Source organism: Sporisorium graminicola, chromosome SGRAM_1 (genome assembly GCF_005498985.1).
Source record: "Sporisorium graminicola strain CBS 10092 chromosome SGRAM_1, whole genome shotgun sequence".
Classification (NCBI taxonomy): Eukaryota; Fungi; Basidiomycota; class Ustilaginomycetes; order Ustilaginales; family Ustilaginaceae; genus Sporisorium; species Sporisorium graminicola.
This window is the reverse complement of record NC_043719.1, coordinates 1,996,037-2,011,784: the sequence shown is the minus strand read 5'-3', so window position 1 is coordinate 2,011,784 and position 15,748 is coordinate 1,996,037. Positions and strand designations below refer to the sequence as shown.

At 56.0% G+C, this 15,748-nt stretch overlaps 4 protein-coding genes across 4 annotated transcripts; 1 reads left to right on the top strand and 3 right to left on the bottom strand.

Annotated features, from left to right (window-relative positions):
* Positions 1 to 1,401: 1,401 nt before the first annotated feature.
* On the top strand, positions 1,402 to 2,970 carry EX895_000721 (uncharacterized protein; the record flags this gene model as incomplete). The annotated part of the gene is made up of 1 exon (XM_029881322.1): positions 1,402 to 2,970. One exon carries the CDS (start codon positions 1,402 to 1,404, stop codon positions 2,968 to 2,970), a length of 1,569 nt encoding a protein of 522 aa, XP_029742708.1.
* Positions 2,971 to 3,221: 251 nt separating this feature from the next.
* On the bottom strand, positions 3,222 to 4,712 carry EX895_000720 (uncharacterized protein; the record flags this gene model as incomplete). Its single annotated transcript, XM_029881321.1, has 1 exon — positions 3,222 to 4,712. The coding sequence occupies one exon, from the start codon at positions 4,710 to 4,712 to the stop codon at positions 3,222 to 3,224; it is 1,491 nt and encodes a 496-aa protein (XP_029742707.1).
* A 1,479-nt stretch (positions 4,713 to 6,191) lies between these two features.
* Positions 6,192 to 8,489, bottom strand: EX895_000719 (uncharacterized protein; the record flags this gene model as incomplete). The annotated part of the gene is made up of 1 exon (XM_029881320.1): positions 6,192 to 8,489. One exon carries the CDS (start codon positions 8,487 to 8,489, stop codon positions 6,192 to 6,194), a length of 2,298 nt encoding a protein of 765 aa, XP_029742706.1.
* Positions 8,490 to 9,300: 811 nt separating this feature from the next.
* Positions 9,301 to 11,590, bottom strand: EX895_000718 (uncharacterized protein; the record flags this gene model as incomplete). The annotated part of the gene is made up of 3 exons (XM_029881319.1): positions 9,301 to 11,094; positions 11,191 to 11,354; positions 11,491 to 11,590. 3 exons carry the CDS (start codon positions 11,588 to 11,590, stop codon positions 9,301 to 9,303), a joined length of 2,058 nt encoding a protein of 685 aa, XP_029742705.1.
* Positions 11,591 to 15,748: the final 4,158 nt, after the last annotated feature.

The window sequence follows — 15,748 nt, the reverse complement described above, 5'->3', positions numbered from 1 at the left end:
GGGAGACCACTGATTGCCTTGGTGGACGTGATGGTCTCGTTGCCCACGGATCTCAACGATGGAGCATCAGGAACCAGCTGTATCAAGAGCAGTGCGATCACGAGTAGGAGGAAGGAGGGGTGAAGCAAAAAGAGAGCGAGAGGAGATGGTGAGCGAAGGGATGGAAGGTTCCACTGCAAACGAGTCAATCAAGAGATAGCAGCGAGCTCGAGTGGACTCAGCCACACACATTTCACAATTTTATTTCAGCAGCAGGCAGGCAAGATGCACACATTCCTTTTCATTTTTTTTTAAATTCTGAAGACGTGATACGAAGCTGTCGAAAACCGCTCAACTCAAGGGCAGTAAAAAGGCTAGGTGTCCTCGAAGCATAAGAGCTCCAAACGCACGTCGACGGGAACAGCATGACGGAGGCTTTGATTTAAGACTGTCCCGTCTGTAACATCGACGCTGCGGACAGTCGAGTGAAAGCTCTGTCGGAAGCGCGACGAAGTCAGGCGAATCAAATTGGAAAAGAACCGGGCCTGACCCTCACTTTTATGGCAACCGAAGCGGACGAAACGCTCCCTTCTCACGTTCTCGGATGCGTCCCGACATGGCAACACGGAGGCGAGACCAGAAATAGGGCTTACGCACCCTGTTTGCCGACTGGGAGCCGGCAAGCTGCTGCAGTGCCGCGACAGTCGGAAAAACCCTGCAAATCACAAGACATCAAACCGACTTTTCATCCTCGGACTCGGCAATTTTCCCCCGTCAAGTCGGCTCTGTGACTTTCAAACCTCTGCTATCTCGGACAGTCGTTGTCGTGGCGGTTCCAAGCCTTCGCTGGAATGCAATGGTCTTGCTGATCTTCGTTTGAGGCAGCAGCCAACCCTGCAATTGAATCTCGGCGACAGAAAGCTAAGTTCGACAATGCACGTGTGGATGCGCAGAAGGTTCAGGCCGGCTAAGCAACCCTGGATTGGTAGGCATCACCTGCAGAAGAGCGTTTGCACTGAGGCTGGCCCGTGGAACTGCGGAGCCTATCCAATTTGACCGGGGTTAAGGATCCAACGGAGATTGCGAAATCGCAATCTAGATACGTGCAAGACCGATTCGCGATGTATTTCTTTAGTTATCTATGTTAGAGCGAAATATTCTTTCGCTTTCGACGCGTGAAGATCGACAAGCGCAAGAGGATGCCCCGCTTGGCATATTGGATCTGCGAAGCCCCTGTGTTGAGACAGTACGCGCGTGGAAAAATCGAGTCTTCCGACTCCCTTTCACAAAGAGAGACAGAGCGTCGTGCGAGAAGGCGAGGTGTTGTTCAACTTTGCGCCTCTCATCGTGCGAGACGTGACGAGGTGTCTCTTCTCACCACCACCAACCCTGTTCTGTTCGCGATCGAGCTCGCACGCCAGCATGAGCATCACCGAAAACATGCAATCGACTCCACTGCCCACCAAATCCCCAGCAAAGCAGCTGCCGCATCGTCCAGTCCACCGCATACGTCGCGGTCAGAAGCTCGATGAAGTTGTCTCCTTGTCCGAGCAGAGGCTCACTCGCTTCGCCTCAGCCTCGTCTGGAAGTAGTGCATCGCAATCCATCTTCGCGCCCACATCGTCGTGCTCATCATCATCATTCGGCGGTGCTTCTGGCCCATCCGCATCTTCCTCCCACAGCGCCGGCGGTGACAGCCCCTTCCAGTTGCAAGAGTATTTGGCCATGTTGGTGCGCCGCGATCCTCACAATGTTGAGGCCATTACCGCTCTTCCGACGGAAGGGGACATCGAGTCGTCCAGCTCTGCGACGGACAAGGGAAAAGCCAAGGACGAGCTCGAAGACGACGGCATCTTCCAGAATGTCGACACCGACGTGTGGGTGTACGAGCAGCTTCGTCGTCTCGTCCTCGACCTCACAACGCCTTGGCTCACCTCACTCCAACAGGAATGCGACAAGCACGCTCGACCCCAGACCTGTGCTGCCATGAATGCAGGTGACTGGATGTACCTCTGTGCCTCGCACGGCGAAGAAAAGCAGTGCTGTGCCATCGACTACATGGTCCACACGCTCGACGGTGCCACTTCCCTGCTCAACTCGGCGCGTCATTTCCCAAGTCGTACCTACGTCCCCAATACGAGCCTGCGTCATTTCGGCAGTATCGCGCGACGCCTCAGCCGCATCTTTGTGCATGCATGGTGCTATCACAAGGACGTCTTCCTGGCTTGCGAAGCAGAGACCTCGCTCTACCTGCGCTTCTTCGTTCTGGTCGAGACGTACGATCTCACGGCTACCGACAATCTGCCCCCCAAACCTGGTCACGGTCCCGCCGCTAGCGGCAGCAGCAGCACCCTCGACGACAGCGCTACTGCGTACCAAGTAGACGAGGCGGCCGAGTTCTCCCGCGGCACCTCCACGGCTCCACTCTTCACGCTCAACGGCACTACCGCAAAGAGGGAGAGGAGCGGTACAGCGGCTATGCGCTCGTCGCTCGCTCAGAGCTTGCAACAGACTCCACTGTTCCAGTCGCGGCCGCCACAAACCCAGCAGGAGGACTCGTCGTCGACACACGTGGATGCAGTTGGGCTGGTGCCACCGCCAGCGCCTAGTCCACGACCAACGGCGATCTTGAGCAGACCCGATCACGAGGAGGGGGATGACGATGCACCTGCGTGGTCTTCGCTCGCCAGTCAGGGCGTCAAGGTGGAAGAGCGGAGAGATGACGCCGAAGAAGAGGAGGAGGAGGAGGACGAAGATGAGGAGGACGGAGAGGAAGACGCGAATGGTGAAGAAACGGATGACCGCACGCAGAAGATTGGACAGAGGACGGATGACAACGATGCCACCATCTCCTTGCGCGGTGTCGATCTGCCTGCTGGCCTCACCGCCGCTAGCAACGGGTTGATGGAGGAGGATGCACAGTCGAACCCCATAAAAACAGCCGATTCTGAGCAGACCCACGCGACAAAGCCAAGCATGGAGACTTCTTGATCTCCAAGCTTCCACCAGGAGTCGCCACGCTGCAATTGGAATTCCTCCGGCTGCCGCTTCTCTCTGTGTACTTTGCAAGCGCCTGGGATCACTCCTGAGATTGTCTGCCAAGGGCTTGAAGGTCTATATGCAGATATGGAGAGTTCTAAAAATACAAAAGTGAGCGAGGGAGCGTCTAGAAAAGCTGACATCTACTTATATGCGCGTGTGCTTGAAAGAAACGATCTCGAGATGCAGGCGGTGTCGCAGCTTCACAGCAGCGACCCAGCCAACGAGGCGACCAGCGCCGCAGTCACGGTCCCGTACACGGCCGCCTTGTCTGCGCTTCCTCGTACAGCGGCATTTTCATTCTTACGGATCGACTTTGCGGATGGCGTCTTTGCGGCCACGACGCCATTGCTCTGCGGCGCATTGGCATCGGTACCGTTCGCGTACCACTTCTTCAACCACAGCGTCTCGACACCAGGATCCGAGGTGATGACCTTCCAATCCTGGTGTCCTGTATCGTCGACGAATCGGACCAGGTTGTTGGGCGGCAGCTTGCCCTCTTTGCCCGTGCTGCCAGGAAGCAGGGGCACGACTTGCTGCGTCCAGTAGTACATCTTGTCCAGATGTCCCGATCCCTGGGCGTTGGGCGAGCAGCTGTCCAGACCGGCACCGGTGTCCTTCATCCCGACAAGGTAGTACACCGTGCGGCTGAGGTATCTACTGATGAGCTGCGAGGGGGACAGCTGCTGGCTTGACTGGAGGTAGTACTGCGGCAGGGTGCCATTGAGGCCATACTTGTAGTACGTATACGTTTTGGCACACGATGCGCCGATTTTTGCGGGGCGAGAATCGTCGAGGTATACAAAGGCGTTGGGAGAGGAGATCCAGAAGATGATGCGGTTATCTTGAGATGTTTCGTTGCGGAAAGTTGCATAGCGGTTGGTCAATTGTGCACCGAGGGAGAAGCCTGCGACGACGACGTTGCGCAGATGAGGGAAGCGCGACTTGTCGAGGAAGAAGTTGACAGCTGCGTCGAGGGCGTCGAAGCTTCCAGCGCCCGCTGCGTTGACCGGCTCGTAGGCTGGGCTGCCATCCCCCCATTCAACGGACTTCCAGATCATGACCTCGGTTGTGCTGACCTTCTGCAAAGGGATACGGAAGTGTCCGCGTTCGACCACGTTTGCACGACGCTCGAACCCGGACGCTGAGGCTGCATCGGTTGCGTAGGCCCACGAGCGTCTGCGTGCCGTCGGAGTCGCTGCTGTGTCCTGCGTACTCGTCGCACCGGAATTGGCCAAATCGAGGTTGGAATCGTATGGGTATGCACCTTGGTCCCTAGTATTGAAGAACATGGGCGCCATTACGACCACTTCGTCACGGTTGAAACTCCCGCCCGTCGCCGCACGTTTTGCAGATAGATCCGAGTAGATCCACTGATTCCACGAATCGCGGTTCTCGCCGTGGATCTGGATGACAGCTCGCTTGATCTTCTTCGGATCATAGTCTGCATCGATGTAGTGCAACAGCGTCGCTGACCCTTGGCCGACGATAAGCGTCGAGTTGTCAATCCGCGCGCCAGCGATTTCGGGCAGTGACCTCCAGCCATCGAGGGGATTATCACTGTCGCCTGGGAAGATGCCCGGGTCGGAGGAGGGTGAGAAGGGCGCTGAACTCGATGCTGCCGCTCCAACCAGTGATGCTGCGTTTGATGTCGAGAACAGGATGGCGGCAACGATTGTCAAAGTGAGTCTCATCTTTGGCTGCTGGCGAGATCGTATCCGAGCTCGTCCTGCTCCGGCGGTGTAGAACAACGTGGCTCGACGGGGAGGGAGGGTGAAGAAAGAAGAATCGATGCCTGGGTTGACAACGAGGTCCTTCTGAGGTTGGTGGCGTTTATGGTTGATGAAGTATGAGCCCGTAGTCGATGCAGATTAAGGGGGGTATCGAGCACGCAGCTCTAGGCAGCTCCTTTTCTCTGTTAGACGCCGGCGTCCAGTTGGAGAGGGCAAAAAAGGGGTTCCGTGCCGAGAACGGTGGGTGAGCGGACAGATAGGTAGCAACGGAAGCTCCGTCACTCAAAGGGGCAGTCCAAGTCAGGGCCTCACCAAAAGACGACGGACGGCATCGCCGGCAAGAGTTTCCAGGCTGGCATGAATCGGAAGACCTGCACGTTCCAGAATGGATTCGGCGGTAGCGAGCGCGAGACTCGGCAACACAGCCTCGCGGACGGATGTGCGCAAGGGAGACATCCGCTGTTTCGAAATTTCATGAACTTCGGTTTCGGCTGCTGTTCGAAGAGACACAATTTGCTTCCCAGACGTGTCTTTGACCGCCAAGGTTTCAAGTTCTGCGACAGCAGATGCACTCCAACAGAGTCGCGACCGCCCAGAACTTGGCAGCTTGTCGAAATCTTCTTTGGTCCACCAGATTTGGCACAGATGCAGCAACAACTCCCTTTCTTCTGCGTAGAACACACAGCTCACACCGGCAGCTCACACCGGCAGCTCACACCGGACCTCTCAGAGCTTCTTTATGTTCGGAGCTTGCCTCTCTTTTTGACAGGAACGAGGGCCACCTGCAGTGTGAGCAAGACAGACTTCCGTGTCCTAAACGCCACGTCCCGTTGTGAAGGCTTTTTTCCCCGTCCACACGAGCTGCAGATAGATGCTTTCCCAGCTGCTCGGTGCTTGGCATGCTTGCTTCCAAAGCGCCGCTCCAATCTCAATCCGGGCAGCGGAACAAGCCATTCAGCCAATCACCTCGTTCCCTCAGCTTTTCTCTGTCAAACATCCGCTTTGGACCGTCAGCGAGCGCTGTCGAACAGGCATACGGTCGGCTGGGCTCTCCGCGAAAGGGTAGACGAATCACGTCAAATTTGCCAACACCCACGCAAGTGAAGCTCAGACGCCACCCCCGCCGCCGGCTCGGTCATTCGCCGACGAGGAATCACACATTCCCGCCTCAGATCGGCCATGGGCTCCTTCGACGCGGCGGCGCTGTTTACTCATTCGCCTTATCGACCGTCTCCTAACAGCTCCTGCTCCTTTCCCTTCTCAATGAAGATCGAGCCCAAGTTCCGTGCGATGTCAAGCCTCAGTCCGGTGGCTCCGGGCCCAAGGGGGTATCATTGCAAGCAACACATCGTGAAAAGGGAAGTAGCACCGAAAGGCGATGCGTTCATCAGGCGTTTCGCTGTTGCCGCTGCACTGGCAGATCGGGCTCCGGCCTCCACCTCAATCGTCGTCCATCGTATCGTCGTCAAAGTAGCCAAGCTGCCTACGCATCGCAGCATCAGTAAACTCGACCGCGCCGCCTTCCGCATGCTCGTCCATCTCTTCGCCCAGATCCGTATGCGCCGACTCTTCAGCAGCAGACGACATCTGTCCACCGCGCTTGTTGAGTCTCGTCTCCTTCCTGCGCAACGGGTGCGAAGGCGGAAGCAACTCGCCGTCCTCTTCGACAATCTCGGCTTGCGAATCGTTGTTGTCCGACTCAAAGTAGCCGTGACCCGTGCCGGTGCTCTGCGAAGGTTTGCTCGCCTTTTTGCTGCGAGACGCACCCTTGCGGTCCTTGTTGCTCTTCCGGGACGTCTCCTCATCTTCCGACGAAGACGACGACGACTCATCGCTGCTTTGCTGCTTCTTGCCTCTCTTGCGTCGCGTGCTGCCATTTGCTGCTTTGCGATTACCGCCCTTGCCACTTGCACCTCCAGGTGTTTTGGCACCGGGGAACAAGTTGTTGAGCGCATCGTAGTTGATCTTTTTACTAAATTGCTTTTGCTTCAACATCATCTTGGCGCTTTCCGCCGCCGACGTGTTGTGCATCGCAGTGGATGCGTCGCGAGGCGCTTTGGGCTTCTTGCGCTTGTACGGTTCACGGATGGGTACGCCCATCTTTTGATCGTGCTCGAGCTTGAGCTGCTTCTTGAGCATCTGCTCCATCCAGTCCTTGTTGAACTCCATCCAAACGCGCTCCTTGATCCTCACCTCTTCCGGTGAAAGGATGAAGCGGTCCAGCTCCTCCTCGTCCAGGTCGGCCAGGTCGTCGACGGGCGCAGCGACACTGCGTCGTCTGTTGGTGGGAGCTGCGTCGCTTCCCTCGTTGGCACCGACGTTCTGAGCAGAGTCTGCATCGTCTCCAAAAGTACTCTGGACATCCATACCGAGCCCGCCGAGAGGGAGCAGCTTGCCCGCCTGGCTCACGTCCAGACAGGCGTCGCCTCGCGTACCAGAGGGTCCCGCCCCATTAGCATCTGGAATCGGTTGCGCAACTTCGGAAATCGTGTCGTTGCTGGCGGCGGTCTGGGTTGCCGCTGCACCAACTTGACCGGACTTTGCGCGTTCCGCCCGCTCGCGCTCTTGCAGCTCGAGCGCTTTGTCGAGCTCTTGCGCGAGCCCCTGCTGCAGGTACTGTTGGATCTCCTGCTCAGTGGCTTCATCAACAACCTTTTCCAGAGCGGGATCGATCGCGTTTAAGTCGTCCACTTCCGCGGCTCTGGCGCCGCTGCTAGCAGCATCTTCGCCTTCAGCATCAGCGTCATCGGACCCCTCTGCGTCTAGCACGCCCTCGAGTTTGATATGCTTGTACGACTTGCGCTTTCGCTTGCTGGGAGCCGGCTCACGAGAACGGAGAAACGCTGGCGGGGCGTGTTCTTCCTCTAACCACACATTGCGAAAGTCCTGAACAGAGAGTTGGCCGGTGGGAGTCTTTTTGAAGTCTTCGAGACGCGCCTTGAGCGTGACGTCGGCGATCTTGACCACTTGGATCACCTCACTGACCGAGCGTCGAAAATGGTTCATGCGTGCGGCAAGCATAAGGCAGGCGCCGCAGATCCCGGCGGGACGACGACCTTCGGTGAGCCAATCCTTTTGAAAGCGCGAAACGAGCCTGGAAGCGTCGTAGGCCACCTTTTGCGTCTCTTCCCCAAAGTCGAGCAACGCGGCAAACCGCGCAATGTAGATGGAAGGGTCGATGAGAGGCAAACGCAGGTTGAGGACACGGATAAGCTTGAGGTAGGATCGGCCGAGGATGAAGACGTTGACTTGGATGGCATCAGCAAAGTCGATAAGCATGTGTGTGGTCTTCTCCATTCGACAAGCGACGTAGAGGCAGCTGGCGACCGTGTACTCTGATTTGCGACCGAGGACGTAGTTTTTTGGCTCGTCGCCGGTGGCAGCGGAAGCACCGCCGTCGAGTGCAAGAGTGAAGAAGCGAAGCGACCGATCGGCGACATGCGATGGGATGCGGAGTGCTGAAGCCATGTTGTTGATGCCAATTCGCGCATTCGAGATGGTCATCTCGCGCGACTCGCTCACGTAGCCTCCACGGAAGCCGCCCGGACCAGAGACGCGGGCGCGTGCCTGGTCGGCGGCAATCATGCTACCTTGCACGACAGCACCACCTGCCGAGTTTTCGCCGAATGTGATATCGCTGACGATCTGCGACTCTTCCAGTACGACACCACATTGCGAGCAGACCGCCTGGTTGTCGGCATAGTCGATAGCGGACGAACCGCAGTTGGTGCACTTCATCGTGGACTGCGAGAGGCAATTTGATCTTAGCGATGGGTGTTGAGGAGCGGGTGTGAGAGCGATTGATTATGTTTGAGCGCCAGCTAGATGCTGGCGCGATTCAGGCTAGTCGCAGTGGTGGTTGCGTTGGGTGGGATGCGCGAGCAAGAGAACAGGTGGCGATCCGCCTTGTACGGCGTTGCTTTTCCCGCGAGGCTTTACACGAGAATGTCGATGGGGTAATGCGTGAGCTACTCAGGCCGCTAGCGAGATGACGAAAGGGAAGTAGGGGTGGGGTGTCGCAACAAGCAGACAAAGTGCATGGCGAGTGCGGCGGCAAACGTAAATGTGGTGATGGTGTTCGCAAGTGGATGGTGATTTCGAAAGTGCTCAGCTCAAGGGTGCAATGCAAGCAGCTTGGGCTTGAAAAACAAAATTCACTTCGCAAGAAAACCCCGAATTTGGAGACTTCCGAGCGAGCTCCACAAAAGTCGGCGAGTGTCTGCATTCCGTGCATGCGATGCGACCAGCCAGAGCCAAAAGCGCCCTTGGACAAAATCACAACACGGAGCCAGCTTTCAAGCTACTTGGCAGTCCCCACTTACGCGAAAACAAGCAGTGCTCCATCGCATTCGCGCGCAGTCTCATAGGCACGTTCGGGAGGCGTCCGAGTGACATCTTGGATGGGAGAACGCTCTGTCCTCTGCTCGAGCTTCAAGCTCGCACACTTTCACCACCACAGAAGCAGAGAAGATAGGTATGATATTCTGAGCCTCGGTGTGAGGACCAGGCTTCCAGGGTTCGATGCTCGATGTTCGAACTCGTGCTCGCTTCACCGGATCATCTTCATCTTCATCTCGGTCGCCTCCCACGTCCTCGTCAGCGTCGAAAGGAAAAATGTCTCGTCGCGAACAAATTTCTGCACATCCTCTTCCACCGCCTTGAACCTGTGGTGGAACCAGATCAGCTCCTCCCATATCGTCTTCTTAGCATGAATCCGCCGGTTGAGGTACTTCTGAATCGAGTGGGTATCCTGTTTCACCTGAGCTGACAGTGTCGCCTGTTCCTGCTGCACACTCGCCTGGTTGCCCGACGCTGAGGAGGCGGCCATTGTCGTCATCTTCTTCTGCGCAGCCTCGATGCGCTTCTTAAGCATGTCGATCGGGTCGACCAGCTGACGGTCGATACGGCCGACCAAGTCGCGGAACGAGATGATGAGATCGCGTTGCGCCTTCATGCCTTCGAGCGTAGAGAGTGATACTGCAGAGACGCGCGACGACGTCAGGTCCGAGTGGTCTTGGAAGATGGCCGCTGTCGTCGACAGGATCTCTTCCGTCTTTTTGCCATTGTCGCTGCCGGGCCTCCAGCGCTTGGCTGACGTCTCAATGACCGACAGCAGCGAAAAATTGAGCCGCGAGTAGTCAGCTGCTGCGGCGTCGTTGCGCTTGATGATGCGTTCCAACAGCGCCACCATGGCTGTCCATCTTTCCAACAGCTCGGGGATAGCTTGGCGTTGCTGGGTCAGTTTGAGTTCAAGATCCTCTGGAATACTCATGCGTTCCGATTCATCCACCGTCTTGATGAGCCCCTCTTCGTCCAGAAATAGTGCCGGTGCCGAGCTCTTCCATTCTGCGATCGGACGCGGCTCGGTGAAAAACACTTCCACCAGCTTGTCTTCGCGCAGCACCGGATGGCACGTCAGCAAGCGAAGGTACCGCTCGAGCCCACGTCTGCGTCGTTCGATGAACAGATCATCTGCGCTGAGATGACGGCCCGCGATGGGCATGGCGATCCGCTTGGGCGGCAGGACGGGCAAGCATCGGAATGGGTACCTTTTCACCAGGCATTCTGCCAGCCAAATCCAATCACTGTACCGCCGAGTGACTTGCGATTTGCGTAAACTCGAGCCTACAATGTAGACGTTGTGCTTGATGATGAAACCTTCCAGCTCGCTGCGCAGGCGCACCGTAACATGGTCCTCGGGCAGCTCGGCGGAAGGATCTTCGGCTGCATCTACCGCATTCGTCTCGGCGGTCTCCGACATGTATGAAAAGGGACGCTCTTGCCGTGCCGTGGTTTGCCGAGCTCGTGCGCTTGTGCGGTCGGGGCCGAGGAAGATGTCTCTTGATGGGGCCTCGTTGTGAGTGAAAAGCTGCTGGGACCGCCTACTGTCGCCTGTGTTTCCTCTGACACGCTCAGAAGGAGCCGGGGAGCCATTGCCCGCAAAGCCTCCCCGGAAGGCGGAATCATAGCTCGTCGTGGCCTCGTGCTGCTGCGGTAGTCCATCGTACTGACTGTGTGCATTAGCAGCTCGCGAATCGAAGCCATTGAAGCCGCCGCTGTTGGTGTTCCATGGATCCGACATCTCGCGCATGGGCCCTGGTGGCCGTGCCTCTGTCCGCGAGAAGCCAGAGGGTGCGGCGGGCGGGAAGGTGTGATCCGCACGCAAATCAGTCATTGCGTCAGCAAAATTGAGTGTGGGAGTCCCGACACCTCCGGTTGCTAGTCTTTGTTGAACAATGTGTACCTTAGGCTCTTCGCCTTGCTGCAGCTGGTGGAGCAGTCCTAGCGCACAGTAGAAGTCAATGCGAGAGCATCTAGAGCCCTTGCAGGCGGTGTTAACAATCTTGAAGTGTCATGGACATGCGATGATATGAATGGTGTTGTGCCACGTCAGCCCAGGTCGAAGAATCAACATGTTCTCATGTGGGAATACACTCACCTGTTCAGTGCTGCCGGGACCGAGGCCGCCGGCTGAGCTGAGGAAGTTGTGAAGGACGCCTAACGGTATGTCCGCCTCCGAGACGTCGGCGAACGATTCACTGGAATTGCCGTTTGTGACCAGGCACCATGCACGTCGATAGACGTCGGGAACACTCGGTTCGACTGCGTCGCAAAGCAGGCCCGGCGAAGTGAGATGAGCACTTTCAACGTCAGTGCCAGTCTGAATGCACCGTTCTCACCCAATCATGACAGCAGGAGCAGTGCTATTTGCGAGAGAGCACGAGGGGCGACGACTTACATCCGAAGGTGCTTGACTCGAGCGTCGGCGAGGTTGGGTTGGAAAAGGACGAGCCTGGTTGTGCTCCACCCCAAGTGAAGGGGCGATGCTGGCGTGACATGCAGAGTCAATTCGGTTCCTCCGTGTCGATTCGCCGGCCGTCTGTGTATGCCGAATGCAGAGCAGCAGTCGTGGATCGGACCTCTGTTGGTGGTGAGTGCGTGTCACAAGATCGACGTCTCGATCGTTTGTTTGATCGTGAGATTGTTGGTTGAAGGTGTGGAGATCGCTTCGAGCTCGGACGCTGAGCGGCCAATGCGCCGTCGTTTTTCTCCACTTTCCCGAGGCTTGGCGTTTGTGTGCGTGTGATTTTTTCGACTAATTTGCACAACAAGACACGGTCTCACATTGAGAAAACACGGCTGAGGTTCGAAAGCTTGGCTTGTATTTGTTTCCGATGGACGCTTGATGGTGCACGAGGTTTGCGTGCGGCTCTCACTTGTCTCGATCTCACAACCAGCCAAGCTAAGGTAGCGATCGGGGAATCGGGAGTGACTGCCACGAAGCTTTTGGGCGGTCACGTGTGTGTAGATAGCCTGTGCCAGACGGTATGAGCGGCTGATGCTGGCTTGCCGTCAACCGACAAAGGAACGGGAGCCGCCTGTGCGCACCCAAGCTTTGCTCTTCAATGATCGACAGGTGTCTGTCGTTGGCGCTTACACGTGCATCAAGGTGCCCAAGCAAATTTGACAGCGGAGTAATACCGTACCGCTCATTTGCTGCTAGTTTAGCCTGTGGCACGCTGATTGCAGGTGATAATCATTCCAGAGTTCCAGATAGCATTGTTTCTAGGGACAGCCTATTGACTAGCGCGGTCCAAGGTCTACTGAAGGCCCCCCCTCAGGCCGAGGCATGCCCTCATTCTCCCACGTCGGTAGATAAAGGGGTTGTATTCCAGCAGAGATTGGCGCATGGTTCCACGTTTGTCGAGCGTAGAGTGACAACCATTTTTCCACGGTTTAGGCCACGCATGATCCTTCGAGAGCCAGCGCTCGCTTAGTGTGCAAAAAGCACCAAGAGCTCCCACACGCAAGACAAATCTATCGATCCTTGACCGTCGGAACCTTGGAATGGCTGCATGTGCTCCAAACGAATGCAGCTTCCGACACTGCAGCGATGCATCGAAAGGAAAAAGAAAGAAAAGAAAAAAAAACCAGTGGAAGCCTTGTGTGGGATGCGATCACGCTTTAGGCGCCTTGCAGCAGAAACTTTCGAAGGTCCATCTCGGAAGTCAGCATGACAGACCTACGTATCGCAGCGACGAGCAGGGCAGACGGGCTCTTGTCTCTGCCGGACCTCGGTCCCAAGCACGTCAAATAGCCGCCATGAGGCAAAAAGTCATGAGGTGCGCATAGATTGCGACTTATTTTGAAAGTCCGAAGCGTGTGAGGCCGCACGCTAAGCTTGGCATGCCTAGTCCCACGGTAACGTCGTTTCCACATGCTGCATAGCGCATTTGACGTGTCAGGAACAGGGGGAGGACCGAGCTGCAAGTGCACCTGTGCACGCTCGGTGCTCTTCGGCTGTGCACAATAAGACTAGAGAAAGAGGAAAAGGGGGTCACGGAAGCCGAAGCGAGATCTCGCCAATCGAAATTACTGTTGGAACAAAGCACCAGAGTTTCTTCGAAGAGAAAAGCAATCGCAAGGTAAGCGAGACTCCGAGCCTTGCTTCGCTGCATCTCTCGAGTGAAAATCATGCAACAGCAAATGGGGATGTACTGTGTCCGAGAAGCAGGTCGTTCCGAACGGTCGACGACATTAGACAAAGGAAGGGCCGAAACGTAGTAATTGGGATTGTAGGATGTAACGAGGCTCGATGACGTGGACGACGGAACCAGATTGCCGGGTCATGTTTAAAGTGGCTCAGTGGTGGCGGAGGGCAGAACGCATGGCAATGCGGTACTTGGGCCGCGAAAAGCCTCTTGTTCGTTCTCCTCTTGCCGTCGGACGGGACAGTGCAGAAGGCCTTCCAGATCCGGTGACAGCGGACAGGGAGGAAGGGATGACCGGATTTGGTCGCGTAGAAATTCGACCCAAAGCCGAGCTGCTTTTGGGATGTGACGACGCTAAGCGCGGCGCGATGCGATGCGATCATGACGGGACGCCGGTTGTGTAGAGCAAGTCGATGAACCATTGAGTGCTGACCCGGCCATAGAGGATCAACGCTGCCGTGCTGAGTTTGAAAACCCGAAGTGGAACACGAGGACCGTTCGACTGCAGTTACAGCAAATCTGTTTCGAATTCCCAAGCAGACAGACACAGAACAGTAGCGCAATTCGACGGAGAACAGCGATCCGCTGCTTTTGGCGGTCCAAATGCTGATGCACCTGAGCTGTCATGGATCTAGTAGCCTCTGCTCTTTCGCCTTGGTCTGGATCGACAGCTGCCACACCTCTGTACACCTGCCGCACGCGCTGGCAGCTGCCAGATGCCAGCCTCTGCGGGCGTAAATCGTGTTCAATTTGAACCACAGAACTCATCTTTCTGCCAGTCTCCCGCTCAGTCTTTGATTGTCAACTTTTTCCCTTTCTTCAAGCAGTACTCAACGGGCGGCCTGCGAGCGACCTGGACTTTGCAAAGCTAAGTCCCTCTTTTGTTTCTTTTTTCCTTTCTTTTATTTTCTTCGTCTTTCTCTTCAAAACCAGTTTCGGAGAGGCCTTGCCGAAAGCAGAGGCTTGGCATCGGTGCGATGAGGCAGCCAAAGTGGCGCTTTCGATTATGATCAGCAGCTGTCAGAGCTGTCGTCGTTGCGAGCGCCGCCGTGCCTGAGTCTATGCCCTTGCCCAATTACATCGAGACGTCTTCTCTGTCCGTCAGAAACGTGCGTGTATTTCCTCGGAGTCTCTCCACTCCCTCCGAGAGAAGCGCCGCCCACAGACATCGAAAGCAAACCCGAGGGAAGAAGGCAGCGAGAACCACGAAGACGAGGGAAAGCAAAGGAGCTACGAGCCGAAGCCCGCGAAAACAAAGAGCCTAATCACCACACGCCAAGATGAAGGCGTCGGGATCCACCAACGCGTAGCCGAGCCAAAGAGGGAAAGGAAGCGATTGTCGACCTTTATCCTTCGGCCTTGTTGGAGCAAGAGGGCGGCAATTATTCATCTCGTGCGAGCAACTGCGGCTGAGTCTGAATCGCAATTGCATCTGCATGGCGTGGGGACCTTGAGCAACAAGCAAAAGGACGGTCAAAGAGACAAGAAGGCTAAAGGCCAGGGGCGAACGAAGGTTGACGGTGCCTGGCTGCCGACAGTCAATCACGGCTTTGCCAAAAGGCTGTGCCGACAGAAATAACACAGTTGTATTACTGTATTCAATATGCACATGTAAATATCTAAACAATAAACACACTCAAAGACGGAAATTGGCATGACTTCTCGGCCCCTTTGTTCCGACGCAGGTAGAAGAGCATCGATGCTGGTGGTGGTGGTCTTTGGGGGGGGGGGGGGGGTGCTGTTGTTGTTGTTGTTGTTGTTGTTGTTGTTGTTGTTGTTGTTGTTGTTGTTGTTGTTGTCGTCGTCGTCGTCTCCAAGGAATGGATTGCAGTAGAGACAAGCACACAGCTTCACCAATGAGATGTACGTGAGTCAAGCAAGAGATACAGAGGGTGAGAGCCCATCTCCGACCGACCATCAGAAAACAACAAAGGGCAAGATGTCGTCTGCACTTGTCGACCGTCGCATTTGAGACACTTACACTGAGAACGCATGGTTAAAACGGGATGCTTACTGTCTGTCCGACTTGCAGCCATCGTAGACGGCGTTACAGGGCCTTAGCCCCTTTTTTCGTAGCCGAGCCGGCAGCTGTCTAGCCTCTTTCGGTTGCCTTTCTCCCGGGGAATGAACCTTCTATAAGCGCTAGATTACATGCACTGTCTTGTATTGTATTGCATGATCAGACATGTCGCAGGTCTTGCCTGCCAGGTCGACGGGCAACAATCTACAGTGCTCTTCTGCCCTTTTGCTTGCTGTGTTTATGCTCGACCTCGCCACTTTGCGTTTCACCCGCTTCGCTTATGCCATCGAAGCCCGGTGCAACCAAAACACCGTAAACAGGCCGTGTTGGGAAAAAGTTAGCCGACCTGTCGAACAGCTGAGAGCAGGCGAAAGGTGGACAGATAGACTGACAGGCACTGCCTCTCATAAGGCTAGCGGCGATCTAAATCCTCCTCAACCCCTAGGTCGACGGCATCCTTAGGCCCGCCCTTCGTGTTTGGTATG